The 23002-nt window shown below is 40.2% G+C and overlaps 2 protein-coding genes across 4 annotated transcripts in view; both read left to right on the top strand.

The window, feature by feature from the left end:
- ptpn4a (protein tyrosine phosphatase non-receptor type 4a) overlaps positions 1–16134 on the top strand; it is an 84243-nt gene extending 68109 nt beyond the window's left edge. The window contains exons 19-27 of the mRNA XM_032530389.1: positions 13–169; positions 1543–1709; positions 2167–2257; positions 2393–2454; positions 7020–7166; positions 8452–8580; positions 10074–10222; positions 10353–10488; positions 10591–16134. Coding sequence (XP_032386280.1) covers positions 13–169; positions 1543–1709; positions 2167–2257; positions 2393–2454; positions 7020–7166; positions 8452–8580; positions 10074–10222; positions 10353–10488; positions 10591–11007 — 1455 coding nt within the window. The 3' untranslated portion in view covers positions 11008–16134. The remainder of the gene's footprint in view (positions 1–12; positions 170–1542; positions 1710–2166; positions 2258–2392; positions 2455–7019; positions 7167–8451; positions 8581–10073; positions 10223–10352; positions 10489–10590) is intronic.
- A 1999-nt stretch (positions 16135–18133) lies between these two features.
- epb41l5 (erythrocyte membrane protein band 4.1 like 5) overlaps positions 18134–23002 on the top strand; it is a 41493-nt gene continuing 36624 nt past the window's right edge. For all 3 annotated transcript variants that reach the window (XM_032530391.1, XM_032530392.1, XM_032530390.1), the window contains exons 1-2: positions 18134–18337; positions 19562–19767. In XM_032530391.1, the coding sequence (XP_032386282.1) occupies positions 19588–19767 (180 nt within the window). In that variant the 5' untranslated portion in view covers positions 18134–18337; positions 19562–19587. The remainder of the gene's footprint in view (positions 18338–19561; positions 19768–23002) is intronic.

Here is a 23002-nt window from a genome sequence, read left to right as displayed (position 1 = left end):
ACCCCTCTGCAGGCTGACCTGTGTGTGCCTCGCCTTAACGAGGGCGACCAGGTGGTCTTAATTAATGGACGGGACATCTCTGACCACACCCATGACCAGGTGGTCATGTTCATCAAAGCCAGCTGTGAGAGCCATTCTGGAGAGCTCATTCTATTGGTCAGACCAAATGGTGAGTTGTTCTCATTGGTTGGATCTCCACTGTCACTTTTACCTGTTTAGTGTTGAGTGAGTGAGGAATTGCAGAACTATGCCCAAGCGTCACACCAATTACTAGGGTTGATTCTAGAACGGATGTTCCGGAGACACCAGTGAACGCATGACTTGCACTACTCTGCCTCTGATTGGCTTACCCTGATAATCCTACCCTAACCTTCACCAATCTCACTCCTCATGCCTAAACCTAACCAACCAATGAACCGAACAGAGGTTGGCTATGTCTTTGCCTGTCCCTTGGGGACCATCCATTCTATTATCAACCATTTACTAGTCAAACAGCTGTTCTTAAACCCTTTACTAAATTAGTTTATGGGGTTGTTCCCTAATTTCCTAACTTGTTAAAACAAGCCAATTTCAAACTAGTGATTTACAAATTTGACTTTGCTAGTGCTGTCCAATCAAAATCAATCAACAGTGTAAACAGGAAAGAACTGTATCATCACAAGCTGTAACATAACTGCCATAAGTAACAACCTTATGAACCATTTTTCACAAGCTTCCTTGCTCTGTTGGAATGGAGATAGTTCAGTTCAGTTGTCATCTCGCAACTAAAGTGTGAACCTTAGTCATGTCATATATCAGGTCATCTATTAGCAAGCAATTTTTTTAGTTGGTTAAACCAGCTACGACACAGTTTAGTAACAAGTATTCTCTCTATGTAAGAACTACTTTGTATGGTTTTAATACAGTGATGCATGACTGTCCATTTTGTAAGCATCTAAGTGATTTATAACTACGCAAAGTGTAACACACGGACATCTGGTGCAGCCCACATTTGAAGATTAACAGCTACACATCTGGTCACCAGGCTTCATGCTTCTTGTGGTCTTTTGTGGACTGCATAATCTCACCCTTTAAATTTTAAAGGAGATGTGTGAAACTGTATACTTTGCTTTTTTCTACATCTCAGCTAAATGTATTCGCTGTGTAAAAAGATGGCAAATTTTATCCTTTAATCAGCATAAGTGAAGGTGGAAGGGAGTTTTTAAAAGATGATGAAACATGGAAATTCTTGGTATTTTACCTGGGTCAAAAAGGGATTTATGGATTCTATTGTCTCTTAACATCAATGTAGATATAAGGTTGCATCAATGTATTAATTATTTATATTATTTGATTTTGCTGTTTTTTTCTTCCTTAAATTTAGGCATATAGATGAACTTTATATTCAGTGCTTTGGTTGTTACTTTGTTTTTTTGTTTTTTTAATCTTGGATGTTTTCTTTCTTCAGTATGTACTTAATATAAATCTCCTCCCCTGACCTCAACCTAAATTAACAGCTGTATTAATATAAATCGTGAAATATTTCTTCTCTATCCCATTCAGCCATCTATGATGTGGTGGAGGAGAAGGTGGACTCAGAGCCAGATTTTCAGTATATTCCTGAGAAGTCCCCTCAGGACCCCACCCAGCTAGACCAGCATGCTTTGAGGGACTCCATGGTCACACTGAAGGAAGGCCTGAGTAGTGGAGCCATATTGGCACAGTTTGATGTAAGGAGAGCGACATAGAGATCCACGCGTTGCACACATGAGTAGATACTGTGCCTACGTGCTCTCACAGAGATACACACAAACCTGGGGGAATAGTTTTTGATCAATTGATTGATGAGTTTTATTTTCTTGAGCATTTGTCACACATGTATTTCCTCCTCCCTATTCCCATAGCTTCCTCTCCTTTATCATATTCACTGAACAGCTTCCTGTTTAAGCTTTTCATTGTGCTTTTACTTAAGAGAAATGCTAGATATACAAACAGACACAGACACATAAGTGAACCCAATGTCATTGCTCGATAGAACAATACTTTCAATGTCAAATGTTGGTAAAGTATGTTCCCACATTGTAACTCTAGTAGAAGTTTAGCACATATACTGTACTTACACAGCGTTTAATGATCTTCTTCCTGTTACTACAACTTTAATATAAATGTATGTTCCTGTTCTCACAGCAACTGTACAGAAAGAGGCCGGGGATGACCATGCTGTGTGCCAAATTACCTCAGAACGTTTCCAAAAATCGCTACAGAGACATCTCTCCATGTACGTGATACTCTCTCCTCCATGCGTTTTTTTTCTTTTTTTCCTTCTTCTTGAAATCTTTTCTTTCGTCATTTGTCATTGTTTGTTTGTCTTTAGCTATCTGGAAATGTACTCTTTTTTTCTCTCCCTCTGCAGATGATGCCACGCGGGTCATTCTGAAAAGCACAGATGACTACATCAATGCAAATTACATCAATGTGAGTTTGTTCCTCTTAATTTTTCTCTCTGTCAGTATCTCTGAGTTTTGCTCGTTTGAGGCATGGTGGGTGGTCTGCTCTGCTAACCATCCAAACACATGTTGAAACACTGGTCGCCTGTACTGCTGAATGAATTGACCACATGAGCTTTACAAGCGAATTATATTGTGAGTTAATGTTTTGCATGTTTTTGAGTCAGCCAGTGAACCTATCAGCAGCTTATGCATGCTATTAATTTAAGCCTCTTTCAGACATCTGATTAAGTAATGCCTTTTTGGAAGTCAGACGTGGATATTTGTTACACAAATACCCTGTAATGACTGTATTATACATGGTAGGACCTTGACAGATGGACTAGCACACTCAAAACACCAGTGAGTGGGAAAATAATGACATGACGAAAGAAAATAATGCTCAGTTTTCTGACCGGCAACATGATGGATTTTTTTTTATTTCTATAGTTTGATTAATGACCTTTTGATTTGATTTTATTAGGATCCCCGTTAGCTGATGCAGAACATCAGCTACTCTTCCTGGGGTCCGATACGACTTTTTCAGACAAAACAGCCACGTGATATAAAAATAAGAACAATATAACTAGCATTAATCTTTCTCGCAAACATAACTATACATAGTCCTCTTCATTTACTATAAATATTACACTAAATTCATATGCACTGAATATATTCAAGTTAAATATAAAGTATACATATAAATGTTCTTTTACATAAAAAGTACCAAATGTTATTACAAAATATGATTACAGGCGTAGGGCCCTTAGATGTTGCTTTACTTGTTTTTTTAAAGCTCCCTTTATTGCGCGCTTTAGCAATCTCAGCTGGAAGTGAGTTCTACGCAACCATCCCTCGATACAAGACTGAAAGTTGCATTGATTGTGTTCAGGATCTAGGAACTGTGAAAAGACCCCTGGTGCCATGTCTGGTGGGGCATTTGTGTGTGTTAGAGCTAAATGTGGGTTGACTATACAATAGAATTTTCAATTCATTAATGTTTCTAATAAAAGCCAGGAGTGATGCGGATAGTCTCAACTTTCAGCCAGGAGAGCTTGACATGCATGTTATTTACTTTAGACCTAAGTGGACATTGAGGGGCAAGACAAGCAGCTCTGTTCTGAGCCAGCTGCAGTTTTCCTACATCCTTCTTTGCAGCACCTGACCATATTATTGGGCGATAGTCTAGATGTGATTGTTTGGTCAAGTGTGGTGTTAGAAAAGCAAAGCATCTTTTTATATATTATATACAGTATCGCTGTCACCGTCATTACGCATAAAGCTTAGTGACTGTGTGATTAGGTAGATGGAGAGAAATAGAAATCTTTAGCCAAATAATCACAAAATCAATACAGGAATTTATTTTACTTCATAATTATTACTTAGGTAGCTATCTTTGAAGTAAAAAAAGAAATTCTACAAAGGGAGGTCCAAAGATAATAACAATAAAGAATTCTTAAAGAAGGCTGGCCAGGCCAGCTCAGCTGCGTCTTTCTCCCGTCGCGTCCCGCTGTCTCTCCTACCTACACCGGTCCCCGCACCCTGTCCCGTCTCCCCTTTCTACCTGCCTACGCACACGGGGAGGGGAGGGGCTGCTCCTCTGCTACTCACAAAACAGATTGAGAGAGAGGTGACTGTTTTGGCGGCCACAGGAGAGAAATAGGACCTGTGCTCCCTGGACAATGCTGGCAACTTTTTTTATAGAAAATCGCTGTCTTTTCTACCGAAAGTCTCCAGATTTCTCGCTAGTCGCTTTTGTGGATATAGTTGCTAAGGGGGTAGGCCTGCACGATTTGGGGAAAAATACGAATCACGTTTTTTTTGCTTAGAATTGATAGCACGATTCTCCACCTCTGATTTTTTTTTTTTTTTTTTTTTTTGACCGTAACAAGACAAAGTGGCAGTACCAAACCAAGGTTATTATAGTTTTACATTTTTCATTAGTTTAGTAATTAGTTCATTTTTTTTTTTTTACTTTTTGTTTTCAAATACAATTTAGTTTGAATTAGTTTTTAAAGGGGGTTTGCAATTTTAGTTTAGTTTTTATTTTTTGAAAATGCTTAGTTCTAGTTCAGTTTTTATTAGTTTTAGTCTCTTTTTGTCATATGGATTATTTGTCGGGGTATTTGAAAAGGTCAGAAAAAGTATTGTGTTATAATAGCTCAACAAAAACATCAGACAGTTTTAGAAATATGTATTCAACAATACCACCAGTACAAACAATGTATGAGGATGAGCACAACTATGTAAACAGTCAACACGAGGCGCCGCAGTGAGTGGAGAGTGTGTTTGATGTGTTCCAGGAGAAAAACCTAAATATCCACAGACTAAAGAAGACGGACATCAACAGGGTGTTTGAACTTTGGTTCGAGTAAAGTGTTGAACTTTTTGAAGTCAATTGAGTCACACAGTTGTGTAGAGATCCCAGTATTAATCCACATATTAACACACGTTCCCTCCTTGTTTTGGTGTTCCTGCGTATTTACTAACCAGCTATCAGGTCGCTGGTGAAAGCACGGCTACTTTCAAATTTGTGGGATGTTTCCCTCTAATAAAGTGTCCACATATTTTACCACCTGCCACTGCAAGGCACTTGCTTTTATCTGACAGTCATAATCAAATAGGACTCTGCCGCTTTCTTCCGACTTTCGGTACCACCATGATGCCAGGCAAGGGGCACGGACTACGTTGTCTGTTGTGTTCAATTTGACATAGAATGTCTGAATTTTTGGTTTCCCAGTCGGAAACTTTGCACGTCTACGGGAAATGTCACGCTCGGGAAGACGTAACATTACTTGCTCTATGAAAGACATTGACAAAAACAAAAACTAAGGACATATACTTGATAATTTTAACTAAACAAAAAAGATTTTTAGCATCACCACAAGCCTGTAAACATAGAGGCTTCAATGAAGAGAAGGGAGAGCGCTGCATCTCTTGGGAGCTCTTTAAAACCTATTTTACACAGTCTATGTTTAAAACTCAAGGAAGAAAGTAGTAGCGTTTGGGATGCATTCGGCTCGTAAAATTAAATGAGAATCAAAGTCAATCATTTTTTTATTTTATTTTTTAATCAAATTTATTTAAAAATTAAATTGTGAACAGGGTGAATCGAGATCACGATTTTATGACGATACCTATAAGAGGGCCGGAATTGTCGCGACAAAAATGAAATGTGAAATCTAGCGACAAAGTCACTAAGTTGGCAACACTATTTTCATGGAGACAAACGCTGTCGTGTGTGTGTGTGTGTGTGTTGTGTGTGTGTTTTGTGTGTGTGTGTGTGTGTGTGTGTGTGTGTGTGTGTGTGTGTGTGTGTGTGTGTGTGTGTGGTGTGTGTGTGTGTGTGTGTGTGTGGTGTGTGTGTGTGTGTGTGTGGTGTGTGTGTGTGTGTGTGTGTGTGTTGTGTGTGTTGTGTGTTGTGTGTGTGTGTCAAGTCCGTAGAATAGAGACTTGAGTCAGACGTAAATCTATTCTCTCTACTCTGGACTTGGACTTGCGGGCTGAGGACTCTAGACTCAACTCTGACTTGAGACAGTATAAAATCAGACTTGAGCATTCAGACTTTGGATGAAGTTTCTGACTTAATAGTTGTAAAAAATTTGATATAAGATGTTTCACTTTTCCCGTTTTGTTATGTTTTAACAGCTGTATACTACTGTCCCTGCGTCGAGGTGATATGATTTCTATCTTTGTTGTTGATCTTGCTCAGGTTAAACTCTCAAACAATCAATGCCATAAAACTTTCTTTTATCATCCAGTTTGACAGTCAGTTAGTTATAACGAAAAAAGAACATAAATAAACTTTAACATAGATTTTCTTTAGGGCTTTATTATGTTAGACCCTCTTTTATCAGCATATCAGCTCTTTAAATGTGCCAGAGTGGAGAAAAGTCGGCAGTCTCAGCATTCAACGCAGACTCAACAATGACGACTTGACTTGGACTCAAACACTGGGGACTCGAGCATGACTCGGATTCAAACTCAGGTAATGGTGACTCGACTCAGACTCACCTTTGGTGACTCGAACACCAGGAACTCAAAACTCGAATCGAACTCTTCTGTTGATGACACGACTACAACACTGGTGTGTACTTTGTGTCATGATGATAATGTTACTAGGTCCGACCTTGTAAGTGACTCAGAGGCTTATATTAAGGGGACCAACCACTGTGATCTCACCAGCAAGTTCAAGTATCGAAGAACATGTCTGGAAGGGGCTTGATTTCTTTTTTGGCCAAAGTTGAAGTGGTTGTACCTTTTTTAGGGAAACCTGAGAACATGTAGGTCTCAGCACTGCTGAAAACAAACAAAGCACATCCTTTCAGTTGAAAATAATTCAAAAAGAGAAGCTGTAAAGAGAGATCCTTGCAACCTAATATCTCTGTATCTCAATATGTGTGTGTCTCCTCTCTCTCTCTCTCTCTCATCTCTCCTCTCTCTCTCTCTCTCGCCTCTCTCTCTCTCTCGCTCCTCTCCTCTCTCCCTCTCTCGCTCTCTCGCTCCTCTCATCTCTCTCTCTCCTCTCTCTCTCCTCTCTCTCTCTCTCTGTAGATGGAGTATCCAGCCTCAAGTCTTATAAACCGCTACATAGCTTGCCAGGGCCCCTTGCCAAACACTTGCCCCGACTTCTGGCAAATGACATGGGAGCAGGGCTCATCTATGGTGGTCATGCTGACTACACAGGTTGAGAGAGGACGGGTATGTAGAAGAACGACTGGAAACCACATATGGACTGAAGCATTTTGGAAGAAAAAAATAAAGTCAAAAATCTTTTACTTTACATGTGGCACTGCTGGACGCAACGACACAATAAAGCCTGGCACTCAAACATAAAGAGAGAGCGGCATTGCTTCAAATTAAGCTAGCCTGATAAAGCATAGGTTAGCCGTTGGTAGAAATCCCAATCTCTGATACTGAGTGAGTCTGTTTAGTGCCAACACATGATGGCTGTGTATCATGAAATCACGTCTAGGTGAGATACTTAATGTCTCAATTCTGCTGTCGAAATATTTCAGCATTTACAACACACTATTAAAAGAATAGAACTAAGATAGAACTAAGAACTAAATAGAACTAAGCCTTAATCATCAAACAAACGTCTTAGCAGACAGGTTGAAGAACACTTCTAACCTTGATGCTGGACTGGTTTGCTGGCTGTTGGATTTTTTTAACAGTGAGGTTGAGAGTGAATGGTGCTCTATCAGATGCTCTCATATCCTCACTGGGTCCCACCAGGGCTGTGTCCTCTCCCCTCTTTTAGTTCTTTTATACACAAATGAATGCCAAAGCCACATTTTTAAGGGCGCCACATTTTTTAATTTGCGGATGATTCCGTTATTGTGTCCCTCCTCAGCAGTGACAACTCCGAACACGGTCCTGTTGTCAATGATTACACAGATTTAAAAAAAAAAACAATAATTGAAAAAAAATAAAGTCAAAAACCTTTATTGTACATGTGGCACTGCTGGACGCAACTACACACTCAAACATAAAGAGAGAGCGGCATTGCTTTAAATTAAGCTAGCCTGATAAAGCGTAGGTTTGCCGATGGTAGAAATCCCAATCTCGATACTGAGTGAGTCTGGTTAGTGCCAACACATGATGGCGGTGTATCATGAAATCACTGATTGGTGTAAATCCTTGTTTTTAAACAATGTGGCTTGAAGAAATCCCGCTGTTATTTCCCCAGTTGTAATGGACAACCAACCAGTTGAACTTGTGCAGCAGTACAAATATCTTGGGTCTGTGATCGACATTTAGCTGTGCTTTGAGCCCCAGGTTGATGCTGTGTGTAAAAAAAGCACATCAGACCATGCACTTTCTCCGTAAGCTTTACAGTTTTAATGTCACACAAAAGATGGTAAACTTAAGAGAGATGCTATTCTGTAGCAGAGCCTGACCTCTGACCCCTATGCTAAGAATAACAGTGACCTGTTAAGTAAATTAAATGTGCAGTTGTTAACAGAATACTGTCTGTTTGTAGGTGAAGTGTCACCAGTATTGGCCCAATCCAGACAGCAGCACCACCTACGGAGACTTTACTGTAATGTGCCACAATGAAGAGGGCAACTCTGCCTTCCTGGTCCGGGAGATGACTCTCATGCACATACCGGTAAACAAACACACACACACACATATTCAAAAGAGTAAAAATGACGAAACAGGGAAGGAAAACAAGGGCCCAATCAGGGGAACCAGAGAATGAGTTTACTGAGAAAGACGCTGGGTCCAATCAAAGCAAGGGACCAGTGTCTCAGGAAGGATGAGCCACTGAGGACCCCAAGGAGGCGTGTTGCCGTAGTGACCAGTATGGGCTGTTCTTTTTCTGGCTCCCACTGCTGTATTCGAGCCAAGTACTGGGATCTGGTTACCATGACAACCCAACCACGCCAGTCAGGCACATTGCTGAAACGGAGAGCGAGGAAGAGAAACCAAACAAAGAGTGGGACGATGATAGTTTGAAAAACAGAAATGGAGATTTTGATGTTGAAGCCTTTTGGGGAAGGCTTGGTTTTAGTTTTTAGGTGCAAAATGGTGCCATGCCATGTAATATACGTAACCTACCATGTCAGTATTGACGACAAAATTGACATTTAGTGGAAGATCACATGTTGTTGCGGTTTCCTTTGTCATTTCCTGCTGTCTGTGTTTTTCTAATTTACTTCCATAAGTGTTACCAATGTATCTTGACCTTTTGAAATGTATGGCTGTGGGAGGAGGCAATTCGCATTCTCCTCTGCCTGTGATTGTTGCTATGGAGATAGATGTGTTACCATAGTGATGTAGTGAGGCAATAAAAGAGGAACACAGGGGCTCGAAGTCGCGTGTGTGTGTGTGTGTGTGTGTTTTGTGTGTGTGTGTGTGTGTGTGTGTGTGTGTGTGTGTGTGTGTGTGTGTGTGTGTGTGTGTGTGTGTGTGTGTGTGTGTGTGTGTGTGGTGTGTGTGTGTGGTGTGTGTGTGTGTGTGTGTGTGTGTGTGTGTGTGGGTGGGTGGGTGGGTGGGGTGGGTGGGTGGGTGGGGTGGGTGGGTGGTGGGTGGGTGGTGTGTGGGTGGGTGGTGGGTGGGTGGGTGGGATAGAGTACTTGAGTCCGACTCAAGTCTCTATTCTCTGGACTCAAAAGTTTGACATAATTACTTACAGTTTGATTGCAGCAACATAAAATGTGCATTATGTTGTAGAGCCACGGAGAATATAGTCTTGAGTATCTGGTGTTTGATAAAATGAGATAAAAACATGCTGAATCACCAAGTGGGCCAGCAAAGTGGTAGAAATAAAAGCACTCGTTGTTATTCACACTATCGTTTCATAACATGTTTAAAGGCCATAATTACACAACAGGGGGCTGTGCAGACTCCCCCTAGGACACAGAGCTCAATAAAGTATGCTAGGAGGTCGCCCACGTGAAATACAGTAACCTGTTTTTGGTTGTGAGGATGAATGATATCTGAGAATAATTCATTACTGAGAGCTTATGTGTTGACTGAGGTGAGAGTGAGTGTCCTCAGCTTGTCTCCATTAATAAAGAAGCCTTTCTGAAAGGCAGGACATGAAAATATAGTATACATTCATTTGTTTTCTTCTTTTCCCTCTGTGTGTGTGTTCAGAGTGAGCAGCAGAGAGAGCTTACCCAGATTCAGTACCTGGCTTGGCCAGACCACGGCGTTCCCGATGACTCCACCGACTTCCTGGACTTTGTGGCTCTGGTACGGACCAAACGGGCTGGACAGGACCAGCCAATGGTGGTACACTGCAGGTACAGTTGCTCTTCCTGGGAATCATTTTGAGTGGGTTACCCATTTTCACGACAGTACTGTGATTTAGTTTGACTGACATATTCGACTCATCTCAACTCTAATTCTCTGTCGTCCGTCTCACTGTTGCAGTGCGGGGATTGGTCGGACAGGGGTTCTGATTACCATGGAGACTGCATTGTGTCTAATGGAGTGTGGTCAGCCTGTGTATCCTCTAGATATCGTCCGGACCATGAGAGACCAGAGAGCCATGATGATACAAACACCTGTACGTACTGTAGACACATGTCCATTTGTCTGTCTAGCTGCTCTCAGCCACTTCAAACCGTCTGCTAAAACATCTCTCTCTCTCTCTCTATCTCCCCATCAGAGCCAGTACCGCTTTGTATGTGAGGCCATCCTGAAAGTCTATGAGGAGGGCCTGGTCAAACCGTTCAAGACCGTTGTCTACCAGCTGAGAGAAAAGGTGGATGTTGAGAGGGAGGAGGAGAGGATAGAGCAGCAGAGGGCAGGAGAAGGAGCAGAGACGGCAGCAACGGAAGAGGGGGAGGCGGCTGTGGTGGAGTTGCTGGAAGGAGGTCTGGATGAAGAGGACGACGACGACGAAGAGGTGGAAGTGCTGGATGTGGGGGAAGTGACAGGGGAGGAGGAGGATGAAGAGGATGAGGAAGCGGAGGACCCAAGCGTTGCCAGCGCTGCCAGCGCTACCAGTGTGATGAGCGAGACCAGCGTGAACCCTGACCCTGACCCTGATCCTGATCCTGATCCTGATCCTGCGAACCCGTGACTTTGACCATTGGCAGTCATCAGGGGTTACCATGAGGAGGCCAGGTGGCTTGGAGGAGAGAACAAAAGCACTGTTGCACTTTATGCTGACAAAAATGGGGGGAAAACACACAAAAACAAACAAACATGAAAGTCATGGACAAGCTAGAATAAAAAAAGAAACCCAGCTGTGTTAAATAGGTACCATTAGGGGATATTGTATGTTCAGGGTAAAGAAAAAAGTCTACAAAGAATGACAAGATAAAAGTACGAGAGAATAAAATGTGGATGGGGAATTGCTGTAGTGCCATAAGTACGAAGGGGAAGGGCTGCCCCAATGGATGGAAAGGTTTTTTTTTTCCCGTAAAGGGTCGCCCTGTCCCCTTCTGAGCAAGTCTGCCAGACGGACCTGCCTTTTTTAGTGTCCTTTTAGCTGATAAGGAGATATACCTTATCCCTTTTTTTTTTCCTCAGAAAGAGTATTTATTGTGTTTTTAGTTTGTGTCAAACCCTGTCCACTGAACAAAAAAACAGTGTATGTTTGTTTGTATGAATCCAGAGCTTCATGCTTTCCAGAGTAAACCTTAGGTAGTCAAGTAGTGTGATTTCTCTTCTTCTAACTACTTCTTTATTTCTTTTGCGTTTCGTAAAACAAAAAAACAAAAAAACTGATTTAATTTATTGTACTTGTTTTTTTTTTTTTTTATCTTTCTCGGCTTTCTCGTCTCCAGTTCCTGACAGCAAAGACTGACAGATGGACAGCTGAAAGCACTCTGTGTCTCACCTCTTGTTCAATGCTGTGGCGAGTTGTATTCTTGATCCTGCGTTGTGCTGTGTTTTTGAGCTTAAAGACAGACACGCGTGTGCACTCTGAAGCGCCCATCATTTGGCGTGGTGGAGAACATAACTGGTTTACAATCCTCAGGGCCAGTGTTTACTGCGCACCTCTCTTTTCCTTCTGTCACAGCGTCTACTGCTACTCTACGACTAAAGACCTCCCGCTGAAAGACACGATGATAGAAGATCACTAACTTTCAGCGTTGATTGATTATTCAGAAGAAAATTAACGCCGCATTGCATAATGCTCAACAGCACATTAATTTCACAAGAAAATGAAGCCTGTGTCATGAAGAGAGGCCCCAGTAAACACAGCCTCACTGAGTTACAACTCTTAAGCTATTAGCCGTCGTGGCTAGTTAAGCTAAGAAACTAGGCGGAGGTCAGTTCATTTCTTTCATCAAATTCACATGCAGTCCAATATGACGTTTAACTTGAACCCTGGGTCCCTGCTGATGTGTCCTTGAGCCAGACACTGACAACAATGAATTTGACGCTCTGTGGCTTTACTCTGATTGGCTCTTCCTTTCAGGCTAATGTAGAGCCACCTTGTTGTAACCCAAATGTGTCTTGCATGCTTTGCACAGGTCAGTATGTTAAAACCTGAGAAGCAGGTAGTGGTCATAGTAGTACCCAAAACAATCTGACACCAGTAACATTCATTGGTTCTCAAGGGGTTAAAAGCTGCTGGAATTTTTCATTCAATCAGTGTTTGCTTTTGCTTTTTAGAACTGCTTTGTGAATTGACAGTGAACTGATCTCAACCTCCGTGTGAATGGTAAAAAATATGACTTTAAAAGCTCCCTCCACTGACCTCCCCACACGTTGTTGTTATTATTATTATTTTTTTTACATACAGAGGGTTGAATCTCATAAACAGGAGTGGACCTGGATCACTCCTTAGACATTTGCAGTTGAGACCGGTAGGTCATCGCTTTGTGTGAGCCATCATATGACCCAGCATTAAACTCAGTAAGTTATGTTTTTCCAAGCAAATTTATTTTTATTTAATACATTTTTTTCTTTTCTTCCAATGAGGTACAGAGGTCACTGGAGCGGGGCTTTAAACCAACCTTTGCTGTTGAATGTTGTTTTTTTTCCTAAATGTTTTCTGATTGTCTGCCAGAGAACATTTGACAGTTCAAAGAAGCAGCACAAACGGAACAGTCAACTAATACTTTTCCTTTTTTTTTTTATTGATCTTTCCCAATGGTACTTCATTTTAAGGCACATGTGTTTTATGCCAACATGTGTTAATGAGTGATAGGAGACTAAAAGTGATGACTTGTAACTTTAATTCACAAAAACCCAGCATCAAGTTGCCTGTTGAGTCCTTTTTGTTGTTGTCAAAGTACAGGTCAAGCTGCCATTAGTACTTTACGTAGCGGTATGGAATGAAGTGTAGCCTCTTCATAATTTCAGATATTTGTCATATCGGATGCTTCAGTATCTGCTGTCATTGAATTCTGCTGGAAAAACATACTGCTGTGTGTGAGTGTGAGTGTGAGTGTGTGTGTGTGTGTGTACACTGTCTTATCTCTTCCTCTCCCTCCTCCATCTCTAACATATAGTCCGTTAGCTGTCTGGTGAAGCCTGCTTGTCCGTTAACTGGAATGAAGGGTTGTGCCATAAAGCCACAAACCGAATCTAACCTGATCTCAAGTTCTTCGGAAGAAACTCAGATAGAGCCTACTTAGAGAGTGTATGTTTTGGTTTTGTTTTGTAGTCTGTCCTAAGAACCAGGCTGAATCTTTGCCTGTGAAACATTTCAAACTATGCTCTCACCTTCCTTTCCAATGGGTGAATCACACTCTTGCCACACGGAGAGGTAGGATTAAAAAGAGCCTAGCTTTCCTCTTCTCTCAATTTTTTTGTTAATATGTTTTAATTTCTCCTATATTGCTGCCCTCTCCCCAAATCAGCGTAACTCCTTCTCTCAGGCAACATAAGTTATTTCAGCAGAGCCCACACAACATCAGTAGTCCATTCTTTTCATTGTTCTTCCCCAGATGCCTCACTTTTGGATCATTTTACATGGATATGGATCGCTCTCCCTCTCTCCTGCATGGCCTCAAGGCAAATGACACACTGAGGGTGGCCAGTGAATACCTGATGTAAGCGTGTTCTATTGGAAGCCCCTACATGTACAGTTGTGTTCAAAATAACAGCAGTTTGTTTAAAAAAAAAAAAAAGAAAGAATAACACTCAAAATCCTTAGAATAACTCTTAATTCCATAATACCAATGCATTGGGAACACTGCACATTCAGTTCTAAATCAAAACATGACCAAAACAGATCAAGTTTGTGTTCTACCTTTACAGAACGTGAAGAAAAATGAATATTAGGTCATCCAAAAAAATAGCAGTATTGGCATTTTTCTTTACAAACGCAAACGTTTACTGCTTAATTGGAAAATATCTCAAGGTTTGCTTTATTTGGAATCACTTCACTAATATTTAGTTGCATAACCATTATTTCTGAGAACTGCTTCATATCTGTGTTGCATAGAGTCGACCAACTTCTGGCACCTGTGAACAGGCATTCCAGCCCAGGACGATTGTACTACATTCCATTACTGCATTATTATAGTCCTCTGCATTACTGGGTTTTTGCCTCAGAAACAGTATTTTTGATGTCACCCCACAAATGTTCTATGGGAGTGAGGACTGGGGATTGGGCTGGCCGCTCCATAACATCAATCTGGTTCATCTGGAACCAAGACTTTGCTCGCTTACTGGTGTGTTTTGGGTTATTGTCTTGTTGAAAGACCCATTTCAAAAGGCATTCCCTCTTAAACATAGGGCAACATGACCTCTTCCAAGTATTTTGATGTATTGGAACGGATCCATGATCCCTGGTATGTGAGAAATAGGCCCAACACCACAGTATGAGAAACATCCCCATAACATGATGTTTGCACCACCGTGCTTTACTGTCTTCACAGTGTTCTGTGGCTTAAATTCGGTAAATTGGGGTTGTTGGACAAACGGTCTATGGCCCATAAACCCAAAAAGAACAATTTTGTTCTCATCAGTACACAGAATGTTGCGCCATTTCTTCTTTGGCCAGTCAATGTGTCCTTTGGCAAAATTCAACCTATTCAGTACATGTCTATTTTTCAGCGATGGGACTTCGCGGAGGCAATTACAGATTCAATTACACAGAATGAGCAGCATGCATGTCATGACTGTTGGGTCTGTTGGTTTTCTTTGACTCTACAGCACTTACTATTAAATTATTTGCCATGTAGAAATATGATTTATGAGGTTAGTGATGGACTGCTATTATTTTGAACACGACTGTATGAGCTAATAAGCAAGAGAACAGCCATTTAGCACCCAGTGGCTTCTCATCATCAGTTTTTGGATTGAGCGAAATCACCACCGAATCCAATTGAATCAACGCTAAAGGCCTTGCAACAAAGTGGCACAAATAGTTCAAAAAAACCTTGACAATTTCAACAAGAAAATAAGCATTGCCCCCCCCCAGTGAAAAGTTAATAACTGATAAGTCAGGGCTGTCAGACAAAATGTCCAGAATGAGCCGTCTATGTCCAAAGTGTTTTGATGTTGACCCATAATTGGTAATGTCTGTGTGCGTTTAGGTACTGATCAAAGGTAGTTTGGAGGGACCAGACATGGGGAGGGCCCTTGTTAGTCGTATTTTTGTAAAGATGAAAACCGCTTTAGTTGGGTAGGGAGAGGACAGCACTTTGTAGAAGGCTGAGTGGCAGGTAGTGCTAATGAGATGAAGAAAAAAAAGAGTTGGAGACATAATGCATTGTTAAAATGAAATTACATTTTTCTTTTTTTTGTCATTTTTATTTTGTTTAAAAATAAGACCTATAGGGAAAAAGAGAAAAGAACTCCTAACTACACAGTGCCACTTGTTAATTTTGTGTAAATAATACTAGACCATGTAAATACAATGTTGTATATGAAAAAAAATCTTTAAAATAAAAGGGAAATCATTTGTGAGCAGAAAGATATTGTTTTTATTTGATTTTTCTTTTCCTTTTTAGATGACTCAAATGTGACACATATGGAGTGTAATTCAAGACTGCTATTTCGAAGAGAAGTTTTATTTGAGACGTAATCTATAACGGCGAGTGTGTATATATATATATATAATATATATATATAATGAAACCCCAAATAATGACAAATGTTTTACCGTATTATACCCTTGGTTACCTTCTTACCTGTGTCATAAAATCCTTTGTCCTCAGTTGCTTGTTTCTTTCTGGTATCATGGTTTAACAGTGCTTTGTCTATAAGCTTGATTGTGAACAATTAAAGCTTGTCTGTCAAAGCCTGGAGACGTGGCTTCATATCACTTTGCTTTTCCACGCTGTAAAAGTGAGGGCGGGCAATGTTCGAGTGAACAGCAAGCAGATGAAAGAGACGGCACCAGTGCTGAAGACCTCGACCAGAAACACTTCTTTTACATTTTCGAGTGAAGCCATTTAGGCGAAGTGCTAAATCTCAGTAATGCCAGGCTCCAAAGAAGAAGGCTTTCCCAAGAAGAAAGAAAATGGGTTTTAAGTTGTGAGGACGCTGGACAACCAGCTTCCCCACTGTCTTAAAATGAGCCAACCTTAAAGATTCACGATAATGTCAAAGGATGTGATAGAACTAGGATCCAACATCTCCTTTTTATAATGGGATTATTCAGCCAGAGGCCACAATGAGAGCTATTACATTGCATTAGAGCCCTAGAGCAGAAAAAGAATGCATCTACTGTACTTTCTGTAGTGAGGAAGAAACGCACACATTTTTAACACTGGTGCACACCAAGAAGACAGTCGTCCTAATGTCTGAGGTATTTCAGTGCTTCTTTTTAAGAGAGACCTACAATAAAACAGAGAGGCTACTCAAATGTATAGACCACACCTGGGTTATGTACAATCATATTGCTGCATTGTATGAGAAGAAGACTATTTTGGCAGAGAATAGAAGCACATTTTTGAGGCTGTATAACTAGACAATGTGCTGAGTAAAAGTGCAATCATACATACAAAGACATTTTATCAATCGTGCCATACTGTTCAAGACAGTTCTTCAAAAGGGTTTATTGTTTGCAAAGCTTTCAAACTTCACATTTGGGGAGAAAGGATGTGTTTTAATGTGAAACACCTAAAAACATGTATTTGATGTATGTATTTGCAATAAATAAGGTGAAAGTCAAGATAAATTTTAAACCAGCGTCCTGGCTCCTGGCAGGGATTCAATGTCATCAAAAAGACACTTAAAACATTTTAAAAATTCTTGTTGACAGGGACAGGACAGGAAACAAAAACTTAAACACTGTCTCCGCACATACTATGCTACTCTGCTGCCCTGGATGTCTAACCCTCATGTTGTCCTCGGGTCAAATCGCCCCGTTTTCCTATATCAGTGTTCTTTTTAACTACCCAAAATAACATGATTGATTCCACACAACGCTCTTTGGCGAGTACAAACTCTATTTTGATTAATTTTGGGGCGTCTCATTCAATTCTATAGCACAAAAAAATAAAATGTAAGTTGTTTTGAAATAGTATTTATTTTATAAAGACATATTCCAGTCTGTGATTATCCTTCAAAATGCATTCCTTTAATTTTAGTCAAAATAATTCCTCATTTCTGCTTTTCTAACGCAAACATTAGGTATAATTTCCTATAAATGAGGTTTATTGACCATAAATTCCAAAAATAACTGAAACAAAAGTTAATAAGTTAGTGTTATGTAGTGTTAAAAACGTCAAAAAAGTGACAGTGTCGAAAAGTCCCTTTCAAAAAGTGTTGAAAGGGACACTTAAGAAAAGTGATAATAAAACGTGATAAAATGAAACAAGTGTTCATTTTCAATTTTGACGGGAAGACATCACAAGGGTTAAAGACCTGTAAACCATAAATGAGTCCCATTTTTAAACCTTTGTTCCCAAACTATCCATAAGGGGGTGCTGCTGTCTAATGGTCACAACACTGTAAGGTTACAATTCCGTATATCTTCTTAACTTGAAGTTTTAAATGGCATGACAACTATTTCATAAATGTATGGTATTTATATATTTGACTGTGTATAACGTTGCTGTGCGTAGCCTATAATTGATTAGCAGCCTTGTTTTCTCTAACCCTATTTACAAAGGAAAACATAACTAAAAAAATATTTAATAAACTGCCAGAGCAACAATAATTAAGTGGGTTTTTTTTAAAGTTAAGAAAACAACAAAAAGCATTATTTAACTACGGAATGCCAGCTCAAACGGGCTCCAACATGGAGGTTTGTCGCTTTAAAAATGCTAATTACGTTTTTGTTAGGGATTTGTCTTGACGTCACATCCTGAGGAAAGCTTTGCCTTCTACTTTTTGTTGGGACCTGAGAGAAAATTATCTCGCAAAGGTAACGAGGTGGGGGGGGGAAGAAGAAAGAGAAACAAGTTACAAACCATGGAAATGTACGAGATTGCTGTTTAGTCGTCTACAATGCAAGCGGACGTGCTTTCACCGTGAATTCATACGAAGAGGTTTTTGTAAGTATGCCTTTATCCAGACCTCCACAAGTTGCTGCGGAGCAAGTGTATGTCGGATACAGCGTTCTGAGCAAAAAGTGGCGTTTGTTTTGGCCTACGGGACACGCTTGTATGGTCGGAGTCTTGTGTATTAGGGGCGTTCGTTGCTTGCTTCGTTGCTCGTGGTACAAAACAAGTGCACACCTGTTGCTTTTGCTTATTCCAGGTACCTCTGGCCTCAACTAGGTACAATTTTGGAGCCAAGGGTTACATTGTTTATTTCTTTGCTTTATTAATATTATTTCAGCTGAAGTCTAGAGACGTTGTCTAACCTGTCTTTATATTTCAGACTTTGTAACGGGTTATTGCAGCCCGTTCTGGCTGGTCCTGAAACCACAAATAGCAAGTTTAACGTTACACATCTTTAAAGCCCTAACTTTAACTTTAGAAATGCATTTAACTGTTGTGAAAACTCTATACTCTATGGTTTCTTTGTCTTTAATTCACACGTCAAATATAACGTTATCCCTGAAAGTATAATACAATTTTTTACTAGCTTGCTAGCGTACTAGCACTTAACGTTATCCTAACGCTAGTTAGTTTGAAATTAATTAACTTTAGCTAGCCATGAACATACATTTTATATCTATGACTTTATCTGTGTAGCTATCTAGCTAATTGTTACGTACCGTCCTGACACGGAACATTTTTAACAGAAGCTATCGAATTGCAGCTCATAGTTAAATTAACGTCAGCACAATGTTAACGTTACGCTATCAGTTATTGTTTTCCCTAGTTGAGCCAACCGTTGGATCCGTTGATGTAAGCTAGCTTGGGGTAACGTTGTTTCCAATGTCTGACTTGTTAGCCGATTAAAGCAATTTCCCAACATGTATCTTAGTGTCTGTCACCTGTAACAGACTTGCAAAAAATTTAGTTAATATATTAGTTATGTAGTAATACTAATTGCAGTAATGCAAAAAACGGCACACAGTTTGCAGTTTATATCAGGTATTCATGGTGGATAACTAGCTAGCAACTTGCCAGCTGACATTACAACAGTCAACACTGTTACAACAATGTAATACAACTTATCAAATTTGTGGGGTCCTAGTACACCACCTGAGTACTTGTGTTTTAATAGGTAGATTTTTTAAAATATTTTTAAATATGTAACAATAATGAAGGCCTGTTCATAAAAACAAAAGTAACTTTTTATTTGTGTGACCATCTACTCTCTTGCAGGTGTGGTAGTGTAACTCTCCCCCATCATGCTGAGTTTCCTGCGCAGGACGCTGGGACGACGCTCCATCCGAAAACATGCAGAGAAAACTCGGTTACGTGAGGCCCAGCGTGCCACGACGCACATCCCTGCTGCTGGGGATGCAAAGTCTATCATCACCTGCCGCGTATCCTTACTGGACGGGACAGACGTCAGCGTTGACCTGCCGGTAAGGAGGGTTGCTTTCCAACCCAATGCTTGTTGATCTTCAGCCATCAGCCTACTGAGGCCCTTTTCAGAAAGCAGGTTTGGTAAAAACTCTGAGTTTGTTTAACCCTGAGACGAGGGAAGCTCTGGGCTTTCCTTCTTACAAAGGGAGTTAAATTACACCTGAGAGAGAGGGGTAACACCAACTTAACCTCAGAGTCAGTTACTATGATACCTGAGCCTGTGAACCTAACTTGGTCGGGAGCAGGTTTTCTTCAAGAAACCTCAGGTTTCTCGCAGTCCCCTCCCTCTGACACAGCGCTCTTAAATTTTCTCATTCATTTATTCAGTCTGTATCAGGCGCATTTTAACGCAGTTTTGTAATTTTAAGGAATAAAAAACAGTGTTGGTTTGTTAACTGTGTTAGGCAGATTATAAAACGTTTTATTCTCTAACTTGGCATTTCCTTTTCTCGATGATCCCGTTGATCAGGAAGCTGTATTACTTCACAGGGAATTGAAGATACGTTGGGAGATGATATTGAGGCACTGACTATAGACTATTTTCATTTCCAGATAACTACCTTTTGAGCGGTATCGTTTTTCTTCACAGTCCATCAGATATGTACATAACCTTATCCGTCCTCATATCAGTAACGTCACCTATCATGGACATGTTCTTAAATCCGAGCAGATTCTTTTTGCCGCCACTTGGCCAGTCGCAAAACATCACTGGTTTTACAGAAGGGAAGACTTCACGCATTAGAATGTTGTTTTTTTTTTTTTTACTGGGCTTTTTATAGACTTATACATGTTTTTTGAACTGACTGTAATTCTACTTCAAGTGTGTACTGTTCTGGTGTTGTTAAGAACAGTTCATGCAATCGCTGTCAAGTGTGCGTGTGTGCGTGCGTGTGCGTGTGCGTGTGTGTGTGTGCGTGCGTGCGTGCGTGTGTGTGTGTGTGTGTGTGTAATTCCATGATCCTCTCGAGAACACACTTAATCACATGACATCATCACATGACATGATAGGGCTCCTCACCAAGTGACACAGAGCATAACCTCACTTTCCCCATTGACTCTTCTTAGACAAACACAAGTTTCTGCTGGGAAAAACCTTGTGTTTGATTTTGATGTGTAATTTTAGGACTGATTGTGTAAATATCTGGATGGTTTTCCCTCGTGTGATCTTTATTTTTGCTCGGCTACTTTTTCTCTCCACATTATATCTGTCAAGTCTGCAACATTCCAATGAGGCCAGTTTGGGAGCTAACTGTTCCGTATGACTCAATCTTATCTTTGGATCTGGTCTGGCATAAATCATAAGTAAGATGTGTTGAAACGAATATATTTTCTTATTACTATACATATTATTACATTACTATATATACTTATTAGTTTAAACTACAAAAGTTGTTGTATTTCTATTAAACATTTTCTACCCTTTTCTCCCTACAACCAAGCAGTGATACATAGATGTTGTAAATGAAACCAAACAACCAGCTTTGCAGAATTCCTTACCAGCTTATTGAGCACAAATGCATAAACGTGTTTTATTCTGCACGTCTCACAAGTGATGTCACACATTTGAGTCTGCCTTTGTGTGAGAGCAGCTAAATCATTAACATGGTAGCTCAATATTATCTGCATAGAGAGGTTAGACGTATTCTTTCTTCTAGTGGAATGTTATCAGCTTCTCACTCTCTGTGTCTCCCCCCCCATGCCTTAAAAGCTCTGTCATTTGCTGTTGCGCTTGAAGAAAGTTTTAAAATTCGATTGGATTTCTGAATGCATTCCGGTAGAGCCCTGACCTTGTGTTAGGTTCCAGAAGGTTGTCTCCCATCCCCCAGACATACTGCAGACCCTTTGGTCTTATCTTCCATATATATCTAAGTGATAGGACATTAACCAAAACCCAGTTAGTTTGCCTTCTAGACAGCCTCACAGTCAGACAACACAACTGTAGAGGAGAAGAGATCTTGAACTCTTTCTAGTTAAAAATGATAACGTAAATAAACACAGATAACACAGATTCAATCTACCCATGTTTTAGACCCATGGTTCCCAAAAATATTCACGTCTTTATTCGCACTACTCTGGGAACCAACAACATTCGTCATTGCTGGGCAATATGGGAAAAATGAAATATCACAATACTTTTGACCAAATACTTCCATATCGATATTGCGACGTAATTGTAGGGTTGACAATTGGTTCTTTTCCCAAAATATTTACAAAATGACAATTTCTTCCATACAGTGGAATCTAGAAGCCGTACAGACAAATACCAGCAGAGACATGTGCTAAAAATGTAGGACTGAGTATTTTGTCATCAAGGCCTTATATATTTGTAATTGATTTAACGTGAATTATTACTCGTTGAAATGTACTGAGTTTGGTACCCAACCCTAAACATGGAGAACTGAACTTTTATTTAGGGAACAGTATGAACATACTGTAAACACAGGCATATCCTCTGCCAGTAGAGAGGGAAGCTGAGCAGAAACATTGCATCATTTAACCAACCAGACTCTGAGGAAAAAGGTAAACATGGCACATTACTGCCTTTTGCTGGCAGTATAGCATATAGTGTTAAAGCCTCCAGGGATTGTGAGGGAGGAGTGATTCATATTTATAAAACAGATTTAAAACAGTTTGCTTGTCCATTAAACAAAGGCTATAGTTTGTCCCTTGTTGGAGTTTGTATATATGTTGCATAACTTTGCCATACGCATAATATTTTTACCTCCACCATGGAGGTTTGCATTCATGTGGTGTCGGAATAAGTGGAAAAATTAGTTCCCTATTGGAAAAATTCACACAATTAACATTGTGAAATAGGGCATGCTCTGGTGGAGGTCTTGCACCATCCTAGTGCCCTTCTAGTTCTCAATGTTGTTGTTGTTGATGCTCAGATTAGTTTTGGAGTTAACAAGACTAATGTTTCACAGTTAAGCATGTAGCTCCATAAAATAGTTTGTATAATGAAAATTTAGAAAAGCTAAATAGTTGTCAATTTAACTCAAGCTGGCATACATTTGGGGGACTCCCAAATAGTACAGTTTTTTAATTCTTTTAAGATGTTTAGGTGATTGTAAATAGACAACAGAAATCTGAAACTGAATAGTGCTTGTTGACATGCTTTACAGGCTTTCCAGCTGTGTGTGAATGTAAGGCCACCCAAAGTTGACTCCTAGGGATACCTTTGTTTGGCAGCATTCATGTCCAAACATAATTCCACACAGCCATATGATTCAC

This window comes from Etheostoma spectabile, chromosome 11 (assembly GCF_008692095.1).
Source record: "Etheostoma spectabile isolate EspeVRDwgs_2016 chromosome 11, UIUC_Espe_1.0, whole genome shotgun sequence".
In the NCBI taxonomy this organism is placed as follows: Eukaryota; Metazoa; Chordata; class Actinopteri; order Perciformes; family Percidae; genus Etheostoma; species Etheostoma spectabile.
This window is presented reverse-complemented; position numbering and strand designations above follow the sequence as displayed.